This window comes from Onychostruthus taczanowskii, unplaced genomic scaffold (genome assembly GCF_017590055.1).
Source record: "Onychostruthus taczanowskii isolate IOZ18803 unplaced genomic scaffold, ASM1759005v1 scaffold2, whole genome shotgun sequence".
Taxonomy (NCBI): Eukaryota; Metazoa; Chordata; class Aves; order Passeriformes; family Passeridae; genus Onychostruthus; species Onychostruthus taczanowskii.
Window position 1 is genome coordinate 11,999,367 of NW_024499239.1, and position 25,324 is coordinate 12,024,690.

The 25,324-nt window shown below is 37.1% G+C and overlaps 1 protein-coding gene across 3 annotated transcripts in view; it reads right to left on the reverse strand.

The window, feature by feature from the left end:
- The window catches only part of RBPJ (recombination signal binding protein for immunoglobulin kappa J region), a 143,986-nt gene that overhangs the window by 21,323 nt on the left and 97,339 nt on the right, over nucleotides 1–25,324 (reverse strand). For all 3 annotated transcript variants that reach the window (XM_041402715.1, XM_041402714.1, XM_041402716.1), the window contains exons 2-3: nucleotides 4,083–4,121; nucleotides 659–754 (exon numbers count right to left, since the gene is read on the reverse strand). In XM_041402715.1, coding sequence (XP_041258649.1) covers nucleotides 659–747 — 89 coding nt within the window. In that variant the 5' untranslated portion in view covers nucleotides 748–754; nucleotides 4,083–4,121. The remainder of the gene's footprint in view (nucleotides 1–658; nucleotides 755–4,082; nucleotides 4,122–25,324) is intronic.

Sequence of the window (25,324 nt, forward strand, 5' to 3'; positions counted from 1 at the left end):
CATGTATTCCTGCAGATTCTGTCCCTTAGAAAAGTACCTATAATTGTAACATGTACTGCATTGATTTTTGCAAGGAAATGTCTATCATAAATACAGTCATGACTGACCTATCATTCTTTTTAAACTTATTACAGATGTGATTCAGAAACTTATCTTACTGAGGCTAGCAATCAAGGTTACCTATAATTGATTTTTGCAAGGAAATGTCTATCATAAATACAGTCATGACTGACCTATCATTCTTTTTAAACTTATTACAGATGTGATTCAAAAACTTATCTTACTGAGGCTAGCAATTTCCCTTTCATATTATTATGAAATTATTCAAAAAAACCCTCCTCTACAAGTATTCACTGTTGATCACCTCATTTACTCCAACATTAAAATGGAAGGTTTGAAACAAGAGCAATTGTAAGCAATGGAAGAAAAGCCTTGCCCATAGACAGGGAACCTCTTGGTAGAAAATGGCATCACTCCATTGCATGCTATAGGTTTGCAGTACTTGTTACATAATTAAATCATTCAGAAGGAAGCATTTCATGTTTCTTGACTACAGTGCAATCTGAGGAATTCTGCAAAGGGCTGTGCACCCAACTACATAGTGTAGTTTCCTCAGCTCCCAGCTGTGGACAGACTTCCGTACAGCATAAGAAGTTACCTTTTTTCGTTTCCATATGATTTCTGCGCAACTTTCGCATGGAGTATTAGCACTGTTTGGTCACCTCGCTCCTTCAGGTAATTTCGCATTGCTTCCCTAAAAATCAAAACGTAATGTAAGCTTTGAAAGTTCTTTTGGTTTTGTTTACAACAAAACGAAGACAACTTTAGGGAAAAAAACCCAGCACCTGAAATTCCAAAAAGGCCATCATTAGCAGGGTCAAGATATGTTTGCTCACTGTTTCAGACAATTACACAGGAAAAAGAAATAACTATCCTGCACAAAACTAGCAATATAGGGTCTTTGATCATTTACAATTACTACATTTTCCAGAAAAAAAACCCTCTTGTGATGATGTAAAATTGTACCAATGCCAGTAATTACACGATATTTAAAGTCCTCTTTCTTTAAGCACCATGCCATACATTAGAACACATTTTATTAGTTAAATATTTTCCTCATGACCTATTTAGTATCTCGTGATAAGAACAAATTATCTAAGCTTTTCACCAACTCAGTGAAGTATTTCTATACACATTTTCTTTTGGTTTTGAAGATACTAAGAAAAAAATTCTTCAGCATATTGTTTCACCTAGTTTTCTGGAGAAAAGATCTACTTTCTGCATACAATTAGGTAAAAAAATACTTAAAAATGTTTTATTGTTCATCATCACTGTAATTACAGATGTTATATAAATGCTGTAATTACCTCAAACACAGCAACAACAATTCCTTGAGAGAAGCGAAAGAAAAATAACAGCCAGTCACTCTTCTGTATAACAATCTAACTGTTCATTAAGCAGCACGCCAAATTCAACACCCTAGGGATCAGCTGTGCCAGAGTGCTGGCAGGAACAACAGTTCCTGAAGGAGCCTTTGTGGGTTGAATGCCCACCAATGGACTCATCTTCAAAGTCGTCTACTAGAGAAATAAATAATTAATTTATCAGGAATTTATACGGAAAGATAAAACCCCACATAAGAAGGCTTTTTTATTTGGTTGTTTGGATTTTTGTCTTTTTTCTGTGAACTGCACCAACTATTGAATTCCCTTCGGACAGATCTGGAAAACCAAACATTTCTAGTGAAAAAAAATAATGGAATACAGAATGCAGTATTTTATTGACCAGGCCTTTTCCAAAAGAAATCCCCACACAGTTTCATAGAGAAAAGCAAGTAGATTGAGCCAGGGCTGGGTTGGACAACAACTCAGCTTTGGTAATGATGTTTTGCAAATTCTTGTGTTTGTCACGCCTTCAGAAGACATGATTAACGTCTAGTGATTAGTGAGATGATTTTCTGTATAAATATCAGGATATAAGAACAGAGAATTTAATTGCTGTTTTAAATTTGGACTAACTTGATCTATTTACATTTGACATTGGTAAAACTGATGTTTATCCATAAAAGTACAGCTGGAAGAACTGTTTCAAAGCCCACAGACTTACTAATTTACAGCCATTTTTTAAGAGTACATTTTAAACCCTAAAACATAATTCACTGTGAAATCATTATTATACATTTCATTATGATATATATTAGCTGCATTTAAGTTGTTTAAAAACTTTTAATCTGACAATTTGAAATATTCTATTAAGAGTACTATCATACTAAATTAAGAACATCTGTTGTATTAAAAACTTTTGACTTGACTACTATTAAACTTGACTACTATCAAGCCCAGCAACTCACACAGAAAACTGCTCGGTGATATCTAATCTTTATTTAGCACTGTACGAGGAAGAAAGTTTGTGTTTTCTATTGGTCTGTTTCTACAGTGGATTTGTACAATCCAAGCTCCTGTGAGAATAACTGATGTTCCCTCTCCAACCCCTCCCACGGATATCTTATGTGACATTTTTAATTATTCAATGCTAGAATTCTTCATGAAGGTAGCATTACTATAGTTCATGTCTAAAACCAACGAGCATAGTATGAACAGACTAGTGTTGTTCTGCTGGAGATTATTAGTCAAACCAGACAGCCTTTAAACAAAAAACCCACAGCAATTTTCCAATAATTGAACTAAAGGCTTTTAAGGGTTTACAGACACATTTTCAACATTACATAAACAAATCAATCTTAAAAATCTGGCTGACAGTTGTTCTGTTTCAGCAGTTTATTCTTCAGAAGAAAGTTAGGTTGCTTGTTTCCAACCTCTATCATCACAGGAAAGGTTTTCAAACAGCTGCTTTGAAGGATGGCTGGCACTTCTCAAATACCCACTCTGTATTCGGGAAAGAGCAATGAGCATACCTAGTAGCTAAAATCCTGCACATGAAATTTACAGTAACTACAGTAAACTCATTTAAAAGCTCTCATTGCATAGTCATTTCTTTTTTTTTGTTGCTCTTTTTGAAACAGAAGATGCATTCTATTTTTGTTCTTTTTTTTTTTTAAAAATAAGATAAATTCTATTAATAACTTCAGGGTTATAGTATAGATGGTACTACTCAAGATGGAAAGCAGCTCATTACTTAAAACACAGTATCTTCAAATATCCCTGAAGACTGTCAGGCCAACAAGAAACCGCCATGTTTGTTCAAATACTTGTAAGTCAGTAGGGGTCAATTTTGCATTGAAATGAAGTTTAATGATGACAAGCTAAACGAAAACTCATCCAGAAATGCAGTGAGACAGATATTCACAACACAAAATGTAAATGTTCCCCTCCTCCATCATGTGCTTACCATGATAAGGTATCATTTCATTCAAAACAGAGGCTGTCAGGGTGACAAGAGGCTTCCTCTATCATCACACAAAACTATAAAAACAAATGGCACATCCTTTTTTGCTTTCAAGCAAATAGTGGATTTTAAAGCCAGGAGCTAATTATAATCAGCACGGTTTGTGGCACAGAATAATAAATATTTGCATAGACTGTGTTAAAGCAGTTCAAAAAAAGAAGGTGACTTCTTAACAGTTTCTGGTGTAAATACATCCCAGGCAGGCCAGGAGCAAATCAAGCACTGTACTCCAGTCATCCTAAACACTTTCCAGAATGTATTGACTTGACAGTTCTATTTGATACTCTGATTATTTGGGGTTCACCAAAAATTGGTTCAGATCTCTCGTTGACAACACCGTGTTCAATTGTGGCAGCAAAAAGGGTTACATGACCTCACATTTGCCCAAGAAACAAACCAGCTCATTCCTGAGGATTTAAAAATAAGCAGATCCATAATCTACAATAACTGATACATGAAGTCAACACCATTTCTAAAAATGCATTTTGAGTTTCATATTAAAAATAAGCTAGTCTGTTAAAAATTGTAATTCTGGCTGCTGATTGCATATATAATTGAAAAGCTCTGACATTTAAAATTCTAGGGTTAGCAACCCACAAATTTTTAACTTAATTTTTTTGAGAATGAAAAGGGTAACTTCAGAAAATTGTAAAATACTGAGTTTCTTTAATGCTTACCTTGTGAGCCGTTTCGGTTGAGGTCGCTCTCCAAATTTCCTGAAAAAAAGAAGTAGTTGCTAATTTAAAACAAAAGTCTTTAAACATCATTTTACAGTAAGATACTATCCCAATTTCACAATTTTTGAAATTGTATTAGAATTTTACATATTTTCTTTGTAATTTCCTAGATAAGATCACTATTAAAGTATTAACCGCCTCCTTCATAACAGCTTTTCCCACAAGAGCAGAGGCTCTTTTAAATTTGGACAGTAGGTAACTTTCTTTGTTGAAATCACAATTGCTCTCAGATTCACTTCTGGAAAGTTCAGACATCACAAGAATGTAAAGAAGCAGAAGATCTTGGCCATAGAATTGACCAGCAGTGCCATCAACAAGCAGTCAAAGTAAACATACAGAAATTAACAGACATATCTGTGCTGACAAACAAGTGAATGCTTTCTACCAGACCAATTCCTCAAAAATCTGTTTTTCCTTCATGACTTCTTTCAAAAAGGATGACAACGTTTTCATACATGCCAGTACAGAATTACAGGAAAAATCTCTCCTATGGAATGCAGCCAAGCTTGATCCATAAATAGCCTGCAATACACGCAACGTTTTTTCGCCATAAAGTGTTTTGAGACAGCTGTACTTCTTTCAGTGCTTCAACACCGTCCTTCAGAGAAGGAATATTCTTTACACTAGGCTAAGACTTTCCACGAAAGTCTTTATTTACATAAGACACCAAATTAACACATGGCAGATACATTTTCATTACCAAAATCACCCTCAGATTAGAACTAAATGGTCAGGTAAAAGATCTGAAAAAAGGAAGGCTGCACCCAGCAATGTACATCTGCTAATCCTGGTGAGGAAGTGCAACCACAAACTAAAATGATGACAAAGATGGAGGAAAAAAACCCCAAGAAACCCACAATGCAAAACCAAAGCATAGCAAAAAAACAGGCTTAGCTTAACACCTTTCTGCCTAAAAATAAATAGAGACATAAGAGACCGTGCTTTTACTGCCACTGTTCATAAATATCTCTATGACTTGCCAAGTTCATTTTATAGGTGGGCATAGCTTTCCCTTTATGCTTCCTGGATAGGGAAAAGAACCCTTTCCTACTATTGTCCTACAAGAGTGTTGGAGGCTCCCTAGGACAAAAATTTGATCATTAAGTGATGTGACAAGAAATTCCTCTGTACGTGCAATGGATCTGTCCTGGACTCTACAGCCACTGACAGTGGAATGATTTCATTCATTCCAATTTAATTTCTGTAATCCTAGAAATGTACAAATATGTAACTATTATCATTTATACAGCTGAGCTAAATAGCACTCTCCTGACAGGGCAGTGACAACATTCAGCCAATTTTAAAGTTATTTTTCAAGACTTGAGAAATATGTCTCGTAAAATACTGGTAGTCTACATAGAGGAACGGAATAAATGACATGAAGCCAGATTTTCTTTTCAGCTTAAACAATAAAATAAAAATTTTATTTTTCCAACCAGACATAAATTCCCTTCATGTTTTACTTGGTTGTTGTTAGTATACAGTTCACTCCTCTGGCTTGCTTTTAATTTTAAATGAAACAATGAAACCAGAATTCTTGCTGCGAGATTTGTTTTTATGAATTTTAAATTTTGCGGTCTACTGGACACAAACTTAATTTGTATTTTTCTCTGTGGTATGCATCACTGCATAGACATATCTGTAATGCAGAAAAGGTAACTAGAAAACCCAAACAGCTTTGCAGTTTGGCAGAGGAAAAGTTACATCCAAAGCCTTTCTGCTTCTAACACTTACCTTTTCAGGATCTGCCTAGCCATCTCCTGAGCACACCCTGTGCCTCTGATTTTCCCTGGATAATAGTGTGAGTAGGTGTATATCCCAACTCCCCCATACTATCTGTGTAGTTGCTGCTCTGCCCTGAAGACCCAGGATCATCCTATTTGACAGAGGGTCTGTGACTCTCTGACTAGAGAACAGATTACCTTTAAGCAATACTCTACAAACAACATCCCTATAGATTAGCTCCCTGCTTTTGAGCAGAACTACTGTCTTTGTTTCAATCCCTCTGCACATTTCAATTCACCACAAAAAAAAAATTAAGAGGTGCTTATCTTGGAGCAAAGAAGGCATTATGCACACCACACTTACTACTTGTACTGTGGCAAGTAGATCCAATCCAAGACGAGGACCTCAGTACACCAGAAACTGCATCAACACAAGAAATCCCCTCATAGACAAAACCTCACACTGCCCTAAGGTAACACACACCCTTGCAGAACTCGAGTGCAGCAGATACATTCCCCTTGCACTTAATTACTAAAAAGAGTTTTATAAACATGACATCTACACTACACAGTTGCAATTACTGAAAGAAATAAATTTTATGTTTTCCTTTAGTCAAATCCTGAACGTACAACACAGGAGAAAAGTACCAAAATCCCCATTCTTCAGAATCAGAGCTAAAGCACTGAGTCACTCTGGGGACATGCAGGGCAAACAGTGATCTGCTGCTCAGTGCAGTTCCTCCCTAACTCATATACCCGCTTTCCACAGCCTCCTCCACACAAACTGAAGTCATTTATGTCACTGTAATCAACTTCTGAACACATATAAATGCTACCCTTAGCAACACAAACCTTTCAAAGAGATGATGTAAATTGGGTAAACCTTTTATTATTCTTTCAATATACATTATAGAGGTGGAATAGGAGGAAATTGAATCTTGGTATTTACTTTAAGCTGTTAACTGTTTCTAAATCAAATTCAGAGACTTTTCCTCAATAATGTTGTCTTGAAAGGTGACTGATAGTTATGTACCATAGCCACAGTGTCAAAGAACAGCCTTTTTCTGCATTGTTACAAAATAATTTCAAATATCCCATAAATATTCATTTCTCTAACTCAACATCAATAGTTAAAGAAGTTAGAATTCAAAAATGATTAAGAATGAAATAGGAAACAGAAACATCACCATGTCATCGCATTATTCTGCCACACCCTCACAACTCTGAAAACTTGCAGCAGAGGAAAGAAGTTATCTGAGAGTAATAAAAGTTAGCATGAAAGTCAGTATGAATAATCAATAGTTTTTGTATCCAATTGGCTCAAACTCCAGCCTTCAGTAAGAGTATGAGAGAAAAGTGACAAACAGATGCAAAGATCTAAGAGACTGATAAAAGATATGCAAAATGTGGAAAGGATATAGTTATTTTCTCCTGTTTCACAAACACAGGAATTGGGAAGTACATCCAACAAAAATTTCAACTTTAGAATATTTTTTCCTTGCTCTACAAACACAAAACCAAGTTGTAAAACATATTGCTACAGAATATTGTAGAGGCTGAAAGCAGAAGTGAGCTCAAAGGACTAAAGAGAAGTCTGATACAGAACTCAATTAGATTCTATTAAGTATAATTACTCATTTTTCACAACCTTGTTCTCAGGAAAACCTAAAGTATGTTCTACCAGCAGCAAAGAAAATAGTATGGGTTTAAAAAAACCCAAACCAGTCTACATTTACCCTGTCTTTTATATTCTTTCCTTACTCATCCATTACTGATGATTAGCAGGCATGGATCAGTACATACACTCCTATGAACCAGATATATTCCAAAGCAGCAACTGCATCCAGGATGCCAGATTTTCTGTCACACTACAAAACTCAAATATACAAACAAGACATAAAAAACAAAAAAAAACAAAAAAACCCAAAAAAACCCCCCCAAAAAAACAAACAAAAAAAACCCCCAAAAAAACAAAAAAAAAACCACCAACAAAAAAAACAAAACCACGCAACACATGTATTTTGCTTAATGGTTCATCTGGTTTACTTTTTCCATATGTTTGCAAACTGATGAAGAGATGTGTATTGACAATATAACCTGAGGGACAGAAACTATCAGCAACTTCTACACAAAAGACTAACAATCTTTTTACATTTTCTGATGTTAAGACAGATGAAAATGCAAGAAACACATTATATCTATGGGTTTGTACTAAATGACATCCACTGCACAAGCTGTGATTGTTGCTATTTCAAACTTTCATATTTGACTGGTACGTTGAAAAACAAGCCAGTTCAGACGTTACAAGGTTACCTGTCAGACATGACAGAGACTGCAACACTTTTTTTTTGTATGTTTTCACTGGATTTCACTGTTCTGGAATTTCTTTATCTATTCAGTATTTTTATTTCTCCTTTTTTTTTCATATTGAAAATATGCAGATTGATGAATAACAAAAATGTACAGGAAACTAAAAATGTATCATAATTCTATTACTGCAGAGGTTATTAGACAAGATAAATATATGCAATTTGAAGTCCTAATTACAGGTTATGTATCATTATACGTGAATGCTCACCAAGTTCCTTTCATTTGCTGGTTTTTATGAATTTTACTATCCAAGACTAAAGTGCTCTTTCAAGTGTCCTGTACTGGGATTCTAGACATACAGACACAGAGTCAAGCTGCTCTTTCATTCACATCAGTTCAAGCTGTATTCTGTTAGTACATCCTAACACATTGTACTGGAAACATGAGTGAGAGCATTAGTCACACCATAATCACTTGCTATTGGAGCAACTTGTCCTAATAATTCTTTTCCCAGTCTGTTTTTTTCTTTCCATCCACCAGTTAGTATTCTCTTATTTCCTGTGTTTTGTTTTCTGATGCTTTGCATAAATTAATTTCACTTCCATACTCTGCACTGTAGGCACAACTCTTTCTTCAATATCATGTCCCAAATAATTATTTTCATTAAGCAAGTCCCAGTTTACCATTTAAAATGCTTTTCCCCATTCACAGAAATGTAAGTAAACATAGTCCTCCTCCTTTTCTCTCTTTACTGCCCTTCAACTAAGAATGGAAGTTAAGAAGCAAAGTAACACTAATCTTGTCAGTACAGTAGATAGTTTTATTCAAACTTTTAAAATTCCCAGGTTAGGTAAACACATGGCACAATATACAGGATAAGTTTCAAATGTCTTCAGATAATACAGAATGTGAAATCTTATTTGGAATTTCTAGCTCAGATACAATATGCACTACAATTTTCTATGGCTGCAGGAATATGAATTTTCACTGTTTTCAGCATCTATCAGTAGTTGTATGCCTTTACTAAACTTGCCAAAATTTTTTTCACTATATAGTCTTATTTTCTGGACATAAATTATCTGGTTCATTTTTTTTTTTTTTAATTCAATGGTTCTATGTGTCAAATTAACTTTGGATGGAAAAACAAAAAAAATAAAATAAAATTACCAAAACAGTTCTGCCATTCGCAAGAAAAAGAATTATAAAAAAATATCTCTGTAAAAATCACATGCTATCCTATCTTCAACTCTGACTGAAGATCTATGGTCACTGAACAGCTCTAGCATCCTCCTGCCTGGAATATGAACTGCAAATTTTTCCGGTACTGGTCTTCAGCCAAGAACATCATTTTAACAGTCCCTGAGAAAGACCATTCACCTTTATGTGCTGAGCACAGAAGCCTTACAAAAATATTTCCACAACATACAAATAGAGACAAACTTCAGCAATTAGGTATTGTATCTTCACTTGGCCTATGGATTGACACAATTTTTGGCATCTAGTCAGAACAGCATAGATCTTTTGGTAAATGGTCTCCAGAGAAGCAAAATGCAAAAGGGAGTTGTCAAATTCAACTACAGCAGAAACAACAGCTGAGCAGAAAGCAAGCGTGGTGGAGAGGCCAACATGGGGGAGCAGCAGAAACCGTGTGGACTAGGAATGGGAAGACATGAGCTGCAAACTAAGACTTGTTAAATGAAAAACATGGACCTGAGACCACTATGAGAAACGGGGCACCAGAAAAATGTGTGGCAAGGCAAAACATTTGTATATTCTGGAGGTAAATTCTAAGTGTAGTAAAAATACACTACAGTTACTGTTTTCTGTGACAATTTTTTTGTGACAGAAGTTTCCCATGTATCTTAAAAATTTCAATACTGAAAATAAAAGTAAATACTTTCCTTACCCTGAAGAATCCAAAAGCATAGTATCCAAAACCAGGCTGCCCAGAAAGCTGGTAGATGCCCCATCCTTGGAAACATTCATTGGACAGGGTTCTAAGCAACCTGATCTAACTGAAGACATCCCTGCTTGTTGCAGGGTATTTGGACTCCATGACCTTTAGAGGTTCCTTTCAAAACAAATATCCATGTGTTGAGATCTCTATTTCCTTTCTGCCACATAAGTATGAAGAGAACATGGGGTGCTTTGTTGCCCATAGGTCACTAAACGATTCAGGTGCGTATTTCCCCCTCACCATCAGATGGGTGAAGAGAAAAACATTAATAAAGAGCAAGAAAATCTTGACATCATATAATCATTTAACACAGAAAGCAGAAGTGGAAGTAGAGAAAGACAAAGTGAAACAGGCCACTCACCACCACCCATGATCGATACCAAGCCACTTCCTAAGCAAAAGCTGGGTAACCTCTCTAAATCCCACTCCCCACCAATTTATTGCTGAGCATGACATTACATGGCACGGAATATCTCTTCAGTTTGTTTGGGTCATCTGCCTGGTTGTGTGCCTCCCAGTACCTTGTGCCCCCCTCAGTCATTGTGGGGAGACAGACACCAGGCAGAGTAAAAAGAGAGAAGGCCTTGATGCTGTGCCAACACTGCTCAGAAAGAGCTGAAATATCGGTGTGTTATCAACACTGTTCTGGTCACCAAGAACATGGCACAGCTGCTAGGAGAAAATTAACTCTCTCCCAGCCAGACCTGGTACAATGAGAAAAGAAAAGTGCATGCTTTCTGCATGGGAAACAAACGCCAGATTTTAAAAAGGCACCGAGTGCCTGTTCATTGGAAAAGTTTCACCCCCAAATACCTGACTGCAAGATCATCTCCAGCTAGACCTACTCACTTGATGGTGCTTTTGACTGATGTAGCAAAGGCCTAATAGTAAACTGAACAGTAAACTCAACTCTTTATTAGTCCTGTATTTGCTGTACAACATGTCAGAAGAACTCTTTAATAGGCTACAAGAGATGACTATAATACCTCAGTGTGGACTTTGGAAAAAGTCCCCAGACAAATGTCACAAAGAAACTGGCCTGGATGGAACTTACCTCACACTGTTCAGCTCAATGGTTTCAGTTCCATCTCCCAGAGGACAAATGTCTCAACATTGTGATAAGTAAGATATAGCAATCACTAATTTAAGGCAGTGTAAAGACCCAGAGTATTAAACACAGAAATTAAATACAGAATACAGTGATCAAGGAAAGTTTTTACTTCCTTAGAGGAGATCCAAGGGAAACAATGCTTTAAACAGGAGGAGTCTAATAAAAAACCTCCAGATTTTTATATAGTCTTTGGCAACGTCTCAGACTACATTATGAATTCAGAAATAAAGAAGGCAAGAAAATCCATCTTCTGCTCTCCAACGATATGAAGTGACAAAGCCTGGTGAGAGGCTCAAGTTAAGTCCCAACATATCTAATACCTATCAAACAGCTGGTATCCCACAAACCATTACATGTGAGAGGATTGGGGAAGAAGAAATGCATTTCAACTACTCTTAAGTGCATTTCAGCCAGGAGTGCAACAAAAGAAATTCCTGTGCTTCACTTAATTCCAGTTCTAAAAACAGTGTCAACTGTCAGGTGCAACCTTCTCCTAGACCTCTTACAATGTAACTTGTGAACAAACAACAAGTTTGTGGCTTAACAGTCAGACAAAAGCCTTTTAAGGAAAGAAATGAAAATAAGAGAAGTAATTTACAGGAATTTTTAAATCATTCTCCCTCAGCTTTAAAGTAACTGCTATATATCTGGAAAGCTAGAAAGTCTGTCAAGTGTTTGTTCAGCTCTTAGCACCAGATAACCAGACACTCATTGTAACAGGCTCTATTACTTTGTACCATGAGAAATGAAAATACTTCTCAAACAATTAATTTCTATTACTTTGTGATTTGTTATCACAAACTCACTACACGCTCACCAGTATGGGATCTCAAGGGTTTACCTGGCCTACTGAGGTTATCTAAGATCCAGGAAAGTGAAATACTCAGGTTTCCACTCAAAGTTTGAGGATCAATATAAAAGTATGCCTTTTCTGCCACTAACAGAGACATCATCTGAGAAAAGCTGAAAGATGGATTTAAGTACCATGCTGGGACTTTATTTTCTCTTTCTCTTTTATTTGTCTATCCTCTGCCTATTTCCAGCTTCAATTTGCTTACCACGGACAAATTAGTGAATAACTGAAGAAGCACTGAGGAAGGTTCATATTTATGGACTTTTAAAATGCTTGAAATTATCAAAGCTAACATATGCAACAGTGCCCATGTACAGGGCACACTCATTAATTCTCAGGAGTAATCCCTTGATCTGGCATTTGCTAGAAACACTTCCTTCGAATTATTGAACAGCATAGTACAACTCATATGGAAAGACTCAGCCCCTCCACATCAGACTTGTTTTGGTTTTGCAGATTTCTGCATTTAGGATAATATGTTACATCAACTGCAAAAGCAGGTGCACATTTCAAAACACAGGATATTCTGTTAATACAGGTATATTTTTCTGTGCACAGATTTCAGTGAAGACAAAATGTAAATACTGAAAATATTTCTGTGCATTCACCTACACAGCCATAGTCTATTACAAACATTTTAGAACACAACTCAAGAGGGAAATGATCATCTGTAATCAGAAAACATCTTCCCATCTGGCGGTTTCACAGACCCAAAGAGGAATTCCTATGTACTGGAAAAAAGAGGCATTTATGATCCAGCATGAGCTGGCATATAAAGACTACCACATTTCACACAGTTGGATCCATAGCACTTTAACATGTTTCCTGTTAGAGATAACTGCTGGATTTGATTTCTGTAAGTGCATCTTATTCCACGCTGATATCCTTTTTTTTAAGTGACTCTGAAAATAGCACACTATTATGATATGTCAATGCTAAAAATGCAGAGCTCAAAAATGTGATGATCTACAGGCTTTACACAAGATTAAAAAGCCAAAACACCTCAAGGACGCAATTTCTAAGAGATTAATGCAAAACACATATAGTTGTATATGAGAATTCAGTTAACATGGAAGCAAACACAAGCAATTACCTGTGCTCCAACAGAACCTTTCACACTGACCTTCTCCATGAAGATATTAAATAATTGAACCATATCAATGGCTAAAAAAAAGCCATCAGAAGGAAAATTTTATCTTCTCCAAAACAAAATGGGTTCAATATACACAAGTCTGATTATGGGAAACAGAAACAGTTGTATTACCAGTAACATCCAGCACTAAACAACCTCCACACTGGAAATACAAACTAAAGAAACAAAATAAACTAGCTAATATTGTCAAAAGAAACGACAGATGATGATGAAGTAATTCTTACCCACTCTACACTCCACAGCCTACAGTTCCACACAACCTTCATTCTTCACAACAGTTCACAGGCAACTCCCCCTCCATGTCCCACAAGCTTTTTGGGGTTTTGCCGTCCACTGATTTTTGTAGGTGGTTGTAACTTAATGCCATACAGTCTAATGTGACCCAGCACACCCTGTATTCCCAACTACCTGCACAGCATCATAGGGTAAGGAGTCTTTAAATCCTTAGACTACTCACACCCTAAATACTCCATTGTCTTGTTCTTCTAAAATATCACACAGCTGAGGTACAGAAACTACTGAAGAAATGACACCTATCTTCCCCTGCTGCTCCCTCTAGACACAACCATGTCCATAACTGTGATCCTCCCAAGGCTGATGAAGTCAACAGACTGACTGACAGCTTCCAGCTCACCCATCCCAGGCTGGTTCCCTTCAGGATGAACACACACACACTAACAGAGTCACACGCAGTCATCAACTCACTCTCACTTTTGCCTGCCAGCAGCACTTTGGCCCTGATTCTCATTAGGGTGTCTACAGTAATAAATATTACTATAAAGACTTTGTCCTGAAGGTCAGAGTTGAATTAAAAGCTAACCAATTTTTAAAAATATTAAATACAGTTTTCATATTCACATACAAAGAACCAATCTCAGCCAACTTGTTTTGAAACACTATTGACATAAGGTACCCTCTTTCTTATCCGTCCTACAAAAGGAGATAAAATTAATGAAAATCACACTAATCAAGACATGATTGTGTCTAACAGACATGAACAATGGATTTCTACTACTCCTAAAGTCCTTTTCTCCTCTGTAAAGAGTCAGTGATGGATGGTCCAACTGCACTGTGACTCTTTGGAAGCAGGGGGCACAGCAGCCCCTGAAATCACAAAAAAAGAAAGTTTTTTTTTATCAATATACAAAACATTCCCCCTTTTCATCAACAACAACAAAAAAGACCCACCTGCTCCAGGGTGAATGCCACCAACCAAGCACTATCACATCTTTGTACTGCATGATTCTGTACTGCCCCTGACTATACTTAAAGAATTTAACTCCCCCAACACAGGGAGCATGTTATGTGTTTGAAACAAGTCTTCCACTCTACAGCACTGTACACACTTTTGGCACTGTATCAAATAATTCTGACAAAAATACAACAGAAAAAGCTCTGCTTCACTTAGTCACGCCCTCTCACTGCAAGTCACTGGTTCAATTAGAAACTCCCTCTCCCTTTTCTGACCTGCTTTCATCCTCCCACACTGCTCTCATTATTGTCCTCTCTTTTCCAATCCCCATAAAATCACAGAACCACAGCTGCAATTTAAATAAAAGCTTGCACTGTATCAGTAAGCAGGCTCACTTTTAAACAACTTAGAGAAAGTAAACAAATTCACTTCTTTATAGCAGTCTACCTAGATATGGAAAAAAGCTCTATGCAGTAATCACTACGCTTGTATATGACTCTAAAAGTCAAAAGTCTTGTCCAAACAGGACATAATTTTAATCAAGACAGCATTCACACAACTTTGCCACACTAAGTGAGGTAAGGAAGTCAGTAATGATAGCTTGTTTAATGAGGAAGTGCCAAAACATACACCTGGAGATGTGATTTCCCTGTTTTTGCCTTTAGCTGTAGGTACCTAGAGCAAGGAGCTACTAATCCAAAGATCTCAGGTATATTAAAGAACTTAGATACCATCAACTTAAAGGATAAAGCCACTAAAATGTTGGAGTGGTGTAGAATGTAAGAAACATAGTAAAACATATTTTATTTTATATTCACATGCTATTATTTCTTTTTTATTAATTGCCTAATAACATTGGCTCAAATATTTAGTGGAAACTGTAGCTTGGACACACACAGCTTAGCAACTGACCGAGTTATTAGCTTGAAAAATCAGCATGACAACAGAATCCCAGTCCCTACAACACAGTATAATTTGGCTCAGCTATTGTAACTGTACAGGGAATGTGCTGATTAGTTTTATCTTCATCCATTCAAACCAAAAGAGAGTGGACACTTGGAAAAGGGAAAACACCTGTACATTCAGCTCACAAAACTGACTATTAAAGTAATGGCGACACATGAAATCAGTCTGGAGCTTGATTCTCCACAAAACACCCCACAGTCACACTTTCACTGACAATGACTTTGCTCACCTTGTGAGTACTAGAACTCTTCTTGTCCATCTGACGCAGTAAATTTTCCTTGGGATCTAACTTTGCAAATCACCTTTGAATACATACTTCACAAGCAATCTTGACTCTTATTTCCTAAGAAAGTGATTATATACACCTTACTAAACCATAATTTAAGTATCAGCAAGTCCTTAAAAACAAGCAGTTACCTTTTAAAAAATTAAATTTCTAAATATGGCAAGAACAGAGCTGTTGAGTACCAAACCAGTGCTTTTTAGAGTTACTACTGGCCCATAACTGCAAGTAAGATTTAGTCTGAAGAAATTTTTTTTAGAAGCATGAGGGAAAAACTACTAAGTGTACTGATTATTATCTCTGTTGCCTGATTACTTGGAAAGAAGTCATGAATTAGAAATAAGAGACTTTTTCAACCACTTTCCTGCCAATATAGGAACCCAGCACTATAGTATAGTATATAGGATTTGTTCAACCTTCATTTCAGTGACTGAATGTCTGCAATGTTCAAAGAACAGTTTCTCCTCTGTAAATATAATTTCCATCCTTAACTGGAAGATAAACAGATATTCTGTGCAGAAGATAACTTTAAAAAAAAGTGAATAAAAAGAAGGACAAAAAGTTAAGATTCATGGTTTTCTCTGAACCGCCACCATTCACTGTAATACCAAAAATATACAACAGGAGAAACTGTGAATTTTTTTATAAGGAAGTGGTAAGGAGCCGTATTAAATTTGCAAAGGTGGAAGATTCTCAGAAAGCCAGATTAACCTCACTAACCATAAAGGCAAATAGGTATTTCTTTGGAACACCTCTTTAAGAGATAACAGGCTCTTGATGGGTACAGTCATTGGTCAGCTTCAGAATCTCTCACCACCACTCTAACAGAGTAACAGGATAATCACTCTTCCACGTCCTTTTCCTTACCCTATACCCTCATAAACAAAGGAGCTTTATTGCTACAGCAACTGCTTCCTATGATCAGAAAAACAAGGAGAATGGCCTAATCTGTCTCTAAGGGGCTTACTGTCCCTGCTCCAAGCTCCTCAACTCACTTGCCCCGTACCACCTGCAATGCTCAGTGCTTCAAAAGGAGCTAACGCAGTCCATCCATCTGGCACACCACTAATACATGGGGAAGCAGGAGACAGGGAAACCAGTCATGTTGGATGCAGAAAGCTGTTTGGTCACCTCAGCAAACTCAATTTCAGTAGAAGCCAAAACAGATTACAGGAGAAGCTAAGCAAGCCTGTAACTCTCATGGGAAAGAACTATAATGCAAGAAAACATGCAGAGGAATCCATTACGGAAAATGACTTGCAAAATGCAAGTCTTAAGCAAAATTAAAAGATCTTACCAAGAGACTAACATCCTCAGTCAAAGTTTAGCTTAGGATACCTATAAGACTCTCACCCCAAGTGCAGTCAGAACTTAATGCAAAATGACAGCTAAGTAAATTGACATCTCTAAGGTTTAAGCAGAGCAACTCTGACAAGTCTTGCTGTAACAGTTTAAGTCACCACTGTCTCAAGTGCCTTTCCCACCTCTCTGCTAGGTCAGGGCAAGCAAACGTGCCTGCATCCCAGCTGCTCCAGTTCACAGTCGGACTGTGGCTTCAGAGGCAGCTGAGCTGATTTGTCATTGCCAAACAGGTCTTGCCTGCCAGCTTCCCCCAGCTGCACTGACCTACCCTCAAACATCAGATTCCAGCACTTGTCAGACCTTTCCACAGATAATTCAAATTGGTAATCCAGAAAAAAACCTGTATTTTTGGAGAGGCCGGAGAGGGGAAAGGGGGAAAAGCAGAAAGGGGGAAAGGCTTCATTGATTCCATCACAAACCCAGCAAATGCCAGCACCACCTCATTGCAATCAACAGGGACATCCAGGAGAATGTGCCCACCTACTTTGATAGCAGGGCACTGCTAGAAACATGGTGCACCCCTACCTTCAATTTAGACACTTTTAATTTTATTGTAGATACTGCAAATAATGTTAATAACAATAATAATAACAAAAAGCCAACAAAAACCAGTTCATACACTCCCTCAACTGGTCTTGTTTTAGGAACTGTAAGCTCTGACAGCAGTGCCTAGCCCTCCAAACCAAGAGCTATTTTTAAATACCTTTACTCACACTTCTCACACTTTTAAAACACACCTCTAAGAAATGGGGACAATTCCCTATCATCTCCCTCTTCCAGCAACTCAGTCACTTTCAGTCAACTTTTTTTTATGCAATGTAATTTTTTTTCTTTTTTTTTAAACACAGTGTTATTACAGTATGTACCCTCTCCTTTCATTCCCTTTCTTCCTCCAACTTCTATACGGTGAGCCTTCAAAATGCAATATGGAAGCAGCTCCTTATAGTCAACAAAAGTAAACTGCTACACTTCTATAAGCTTATTTCTCTGAACTATGCCTCATCCACTGATCCTAGACTTGTAAAACAATTCAAAAATTGTATCAGTATGCAAGCAGAAAATAGACTATCAGCACCTAAGCAGGCTGCCATGCCAACAGTAACTTCCAAATTGTAAATAAAATTTATTTCCTCAGTAGATTACAATGACACAAAACATGTGCATACATATACCTTTTAACAAAGCTGTATCTGGCACCAACCTGTGTTACAAAATTATAGGGTTTCCTAGATATCAGATGTTTTCTTGCATCACCCAGGAATTACGTGGTTACACTAACATTAACTGGGCGCAGTTGTAAATGAGCTGTCAGTATCCTAGAATTAATCAATCTCAAGTGTATTGTTTCGTAATTAAGCTTATGAATACATCATCCCATGAATATAAAAACAGCAGCAATAAACACATCCCAGAAAAGAATGAGAATTAGAAGGCTCTTTTCTAACTTTCTAGGACAACTAAATCAGTTGGAGGCCTTCTCCACTGTTGGGCTTTTTCCCTGTGATTGTGCTGAAGGTCTCTAACTGGGAAGCATTTAAGAAAAGCAAATTAAAGTCACATAACTTGCATAGACAGCAAAATTAGGTAATATTCCTTCTACAGTTTACAAACCTGTGTTTTAAGAAAAACAGCTGTTTTGAAGGCTTTGAAAGGCTTTGTTTTGAAGGATTTGAAAGCTTTGGATTTTTTGTCACTGTTGTTGAATGAATTTACAGTTAAATTCTAATTTTCTAAGATATTAAATTATATTGCAGCTACAGCCCCAGCAATAATTAATACAGCATTCCAACACAGGAAAGACAGAAATTCATATTGCCATTTAAAAAAAATGCTTGACTTGAAGGAGAAAGATGAAAATAGGTAAGTACTATGAAAGTTATATTTCTGTTTAAATTATATAAGCTAGAGACTCCTTCTATTTCTTGCTAGTTCTGAGTGTAAAAGTAAAGTATTTAGAAACAAATTGCTAGAGAAATATAATCTCCACAATGCCTACCATCAAACATGATAATACTTTTAACAACTGTTATGGTAACTGGGTCAATGATCCCCGTACAAGATAATTAAACAGACACTCCAATAATAAACTTTTACTCCTCCTTATCACAGTACATTTACAATAACCATATGAAAAGATTAGATTACATGGCTGGAATGTCAGCAAGCTAACACCTTATCATCCTTTTTTCTGGTATTACAGTATTACCGGTCTCTTACATAGTCACACATGCTCCTATTGTGCCCTAACAGCTTTTATGCAGCATTTTTCATAAGAAAAAAAATCTGAAGCACACAAATGCAAAGCAATTATTATTGTCCATTTTTTAAAATGGAAATTGTGTGAATCATACTTAATTCAAGGAGGCTTGCTTTTCGGGTTTGTCAAGTTTAAACTCCACACAGATGCAAATTACTGGTAAAACTTCTCCCTGCATCTTAATGAGGTACACTATAAACCATGAAGCCAATTTGAAAACAAGAATGTTTTTTTGAGACAAACTTTACTTAATGTAGGTATTCTAAATATTTAAGGAACCAGTAGTTTTTTAAAGAAATGTACCCAACAGCACTTAACTTCTGCATGATCTTGAACCTGTGACTGCCGCTACACGAGTTTCCCAGAATAACGCCTGTGCCGGCACAATTTTTTTGCAAGGATTTTACAGCAAGAAAAGTGTGCCTAAGCACTCTTGTGAAGGCTCCCAACTGCTGAGCTCCGAACCCAACCTCTTTTCAAAACACTGTCTCATCCTTCCAAGAACATTCAGGCCAGAAGGGAATGTAAATTGTCAGAAGTGTCTTGAAGCACCAAACAACCAAATCTGTCGTTTCAGTTAGCAGCTACCAACCCTGTCAAAGGTATCTTGACCAGCTAAAAATGATTACCAACACAGGACTACCAAGTATGCAGCATGTGGAACATGCCAGTCTATCCTGAGATCTCCTTCCTGAAATTTCTGCCAACTGCTGCCTCAAATAGGGCAGTCTTAACTCGCCAAAGCAGAAGAAAAAACTTACAAATGCAATCATTAATATTCAACAACCAGAGAGATAACCTGAACTATAGAATCAAAATATGCAGATAGCCACACAGCCAAGATAAATGAAGAAAAGAATCTCATCTGAAAAAAATCAAGGAATAACCTATATTAGACGTTACCACTTAGAATTTACCATTTTAGAGAAATGGTATCTTTTCTTCAAGGCATTAAAGCATTCTGGAAAATATGGGACATTCTGTCCACAGAGCAGGCTTAGTGCTGTATTAGTACAATTAATAAATTGATTAGCCACCTTTGCAATAACTTAGGAGCCCATAAATCTGTTTTAACTGAGTTTAAAAAGAAGAAACAAGCTTTTAAAGAAAATTAAGTTGCTATGAGTTTTATAAAAACTGGAAGCTGGATAGACATTGCCAATGTGATCAAAAAAGACAAAGCAGAATTTGGAAATGACTGTTTCACAGCTGATCACTTTGCATATGCTATTTGGCTAGACAGTAAGCTTACGCCTTAGATCTACTAGCACTACACTTTGTCCATCAGGGATGAAGGAATTCATGGTATTGTTCCATAAACCTTCCTCACCATACAAGGCACAAGTGTACAGGATACAGAAGTTCTTTAGTCCTACCATTTATAGAACAACTTAAGAGGCCAAATACCCACAAACTTGTCCCATGACAAGAGAACATACACAAAATGCAGCCTAAACAAATGAAGGAAATTCAGAATACAAGTTTTAAAGTGCTTAAATTATCTTATATGGTTGTAGGAAAGATTAAATACTGTGAAGAGAGCATTCATATTGAATACAGTATGTTATCTACATACTGCTCACTTAGGCATAAGAAATAGAGAAACCATTTGCTCTGTAGTCAGACTGTAAACAAAGTGTCTCCAGAACTTCTAGTGACAGCAACACATTTATGAAACGCAACTTAACTGTCGAGTTATGCACAATTTTAGGGCCTCCACCTTAAGTGGACTTTTAAACAAAAAAAGCCCATGAGTTGCATAATGAATTTATTTATAACTATAAACCTCTTGGAACAGGTATCAAAGTTATGTTATATTTACCAGCCTGAAAAAAGCCTAATAAAACATTCTGGCAAGTTAAAGATAAACACCAAAGTAGCACCATTTTTTTTTATTTCCCCAGTAGTTCACAGGTTGTTGTAATAATTTAGTGTGCCAAGTTAGCTATCAGATTTGTTATGACAGTTTCTAGCTCTTCAGATAGATGGCATTGCTGTGGGTAGGGGAAGGACTGCTGGACTACTTGTATGACAAGAAAGGTACTGGGAGAAGTGAAACGTAAGCCACAGGTTTGGAAGCCTGAGGTATTTTTCACTTCTGTTTTTTATTTTTCCATACACAGGAAACTCCCCTTGTGGAGGGAGAAAGAACAACTTCCCTACAGCTAAATAAAAGAACGTGTGTAAAACAGAGAAACCACTCAATGTTTCTGTACCCCAATAAAAGAAAACATAGAGGATCAGATAAAAACTTTGACACAGAGATAGCAACTCTGAAATCTCTTCAACGTCTTTGCAGCAGTAGAAAATTCAAGACATTACTGCCTCCACACACATATACGTACATCATTATCTGCCCTCAGAGAGTTCATTCTGTTGCCCAGCCACCCATCCACTCCTCTCCATTCTCTTTTGCTATTACAAAGCGAGGCAAAGATGAGGAAGAAGGACAGAGTGAAGACAATCCACTGAGGCGTGTAAGGCCTTCTGCTCCCACTGCTAGTGGATGCACAGGTTATTTTTATTCAGGCCAAGGCTGCAGCAATCAATTTCTCTATTTCCAGCAGCAGGATTAATGCACAGCTGAAGAAGAGTAAGAACCATACAAGCCTAAATGGTACCTTCCCCTCCACCTTCTCCAGTCTGTGACTATTTTCAGTTCAGTGCAAGGAAATCCCAAGGTAACTTCACATCATCAATATGATCAGCGTCAAAGAGTCATCCCACCCCAGAATCAAAATTTAGTTTTAACAGATCAGTAAATCCAGGTTCATGCTGGAGTGACACTGGAAAAGTCTGCAAATCACCCAGCCCAGCAGCAACAGATGCTCACCGCTGACCAAAGTGCTGTGACAGAATGGCACTGCTATCTGAAGGTACACACAGAAACCAGCTGTCAAGTGCAGCATGATAGTACAAATGCTTATTAATAAAATCGGCCACAAACTTTAGGGGAAAGCATAATAAATAAATCTCTACTGGTAATTTTTTTGGGGGGAGGGGAGGGCAGCAAAGGAATGGTACTGTGGAGTTTTCTGGATCAAGTTAGTTTTTTGGATTTTTTTTAAAAATGAAAGGATTTTCCAGTTTTCCCCAAGAGACCGGCAACCGCAAAGCACAACACCCTTTAGGAAATAAATCTTCATTAACTAAATGAACAGTGCCATGACAGGCACTGTTTTTCAACACAACAGTTTTTCAACTATGATCCCTTTCACTAGTTATAAGACCTGGCTGGCCATGCCAGCACTCCTTAGGACAAACCTGAAGTATACTCAACATTCAGCACACCATTCTTCCCAAAACACAAGGAGTATAGGGAGCTCCAGCTGTCCTGGCTGGTTGTATAATGAAAACCAGAGCTCACCCTTTAAGGTATACTAGAGCCCTGTTAAAAGGGCTCCCTGGACCTGCATGCCACCCAACAGCTTGCAAGCAGCTTGAGTGACAGGTGAATACAGGTTACTTGCAGGAAGGACACTGTGCCGAGACCTAGGGCACTTTGAACTTAGAGTCCTCAAGATGTTTCTAACAGCCACAATTAACTACAACACTGCAGAAAACAGACAGAATAAGCAACCAAAAGGACTGAGATAGCAAATCAAAAGCAAGTGGACAATGTAATAAACAGCCTCAGGCAGAAAAAATGTAGTGGATTCCATTACAGATTATTTGGCAAAGGAGAAGCTGATAAATGACTCAACTCTTAGGAAAACTGCATGAAGCCACTTTTGGCTTCCAAGAAAGAAATTAAGAAAGCAGCTGAAAAAAAGGAAGACGCCACAGACTGAAAGAGCAATGGTGATCTGGAACAATGCTAAGTGTTTGCTTCCTGTTTCTCCAACTATGGACCAGTCTGAGTTTCAAGATTCCTTTTACCACATGAAAAAATCTTTAACCAAAGCAGCAAGGTTGCATACATTAGCCTTGCAGGCTGGAACAATTATTCAAGTCTGATATCCAAAGGACATGCCTGTTCGACTTTCTAAATTTTGTTCCAAAATGAAGTGGGGAAAATGATTTAGACAAAGGCCTACATTTGTTCAATCAGCAAAAGTAAACTGAGGCTCACTGTTGGAAGAAAAAGTGCATCATTGTTACTATACAGATATTCTGGAAATAGATGTGTAATATTTAAAATAATTTTTTTTTTTAAGCAAGAACAGACAAGATCAGGATGTGTATCACTAATAAAAATGCCTTCCATAATAAGAACAACAAGTGTAAGAAAACTATCCTGATCAAACTGGTAATTTTTAACCTGTGTTAAGACACCCTGGTATGATACCATTACTGTAGGGTTCTGAAAAGGTATTAAGGAAAGCAAATCAAATGCTTGCATTCAACCACTGAACCAGGCAAAAAGAACAGTTACTATTTTATGCAGAATGTCACACACGCTCTTTTAACCCATCTTATGTTAGAAGAAACTGTCTGTATAGCAAATATAAATCCGAGTTGTATAACAAACACTTCTAAGTGTAACTGTATAAACAGACACACACCCACCACTTTTTGGGCAATGCTTACTTACAGAATTTAACCTGGTCTCAGCTTCACTTTGTTTGCTTTCATGACTTCAAAAACAACCCCTTCTCCCTGTTCTGTTGCTTTAGAAATATACCATGTTAATAAGAACAAAGTGTCCTGCTTCTTCACAGCATTCAATATACACCCTACAAAGCCACTAGCAACACACTGCAGTCTGTATTCAAAGTTCTAGTTTCTCCATTCTCTTTGGAGTAGCAAAAGAATAAAAAAATAGTAGTAGCTTCCCATACATGAAGAGGATTGAAACATTTCAACCAATTTCAAAATTCAATTTCAATTTCAAAACAAGCGTGATAAAAGCAAAAAACAAAACTTCTCCAAAATAATCCTTCACTATGTCTTCTTTCCCCTCCCAAAACACATTTCCTGCCTTCACAAAAGTAACACTGGATCCTTCTCTGGCTTTACCAGCACAACTTAAATTTTACGCTTCTCCCTCTGTATCAATGTTTTGTCTTTTGTTACATGAGACATCTCAGGTTCTTGAATTCTTTAGATTTTATTTTCTCTCCAATCCTCATCAGCTCTTAAGGGGGGAGACAAGTCACAAGTGCTTATTAGACATCCCCTCTCATGATCCAAGACACAAAGCAAAGTTTCAAGTTCTCAAAAGTAAGGAACAGGGTTTGGCTTTGATTTAAAACATACATCTGTTAGATGATCACACTAGCTGAGTAGCAACAGTGACTTCTCTGCTCTGTTAGTTGTGATGCTCTGAGTATACCACAATCCTTAGGGCTAGTAACAGCAAAATTTAGGGGAAAAAAGGAACAACACTATTGGGAAGCAGTCTGAAAGTACTGCTCTGGACAAACCTAAGTGAACATGGATTGCCCAGGAACAAAGAGAATGGGGCTTACACAGATGCTTCACAAAAACAAACAAACAAAAACAAACATATTGTGGTGTGCTACTCCATTAAAAATAATTTAAGAGAGAGGAAAAAAAGGAAATCCAGAAGCAAAACTAATTGAGGGCTGCTCACAAAATCCAGGAGAGGACACAACTGAAAATGAGTAAGCAAAATACAATACCCACTGTTATTTCAGTATGTTTTATATATGTAACAAGAGGAAGCAGAACTGACCAGGTATAAACACGAATCAGAGAAAAGAAATGTCAAGCTGTGGCTATATATGTTTTTTAACTATTGTCGAACCAAAAAAAAACCAATATTAGCTAGAAATGCAATTTGTGCAACGGCAGAATAGTATTTTTCTTCTTAAAAATCTAATTTCATTACTGAGAAACTATTCTACAGTCAGGGCCATTAAGTAGGAGAATACAGAACACAACAAAGAAAATATGTGAAGTGTCACCAGCAAAATGCGTTGAGTACTTTCAACACAATATCCACAGTTTGAATCCTAATGACAAGAGGAAAACTTTGAGTAAGTGAAGAAGTCTCTTATCTTTACAGATATAATATTCACCACTGCCTAATACCTTCTGGCAAACACAGG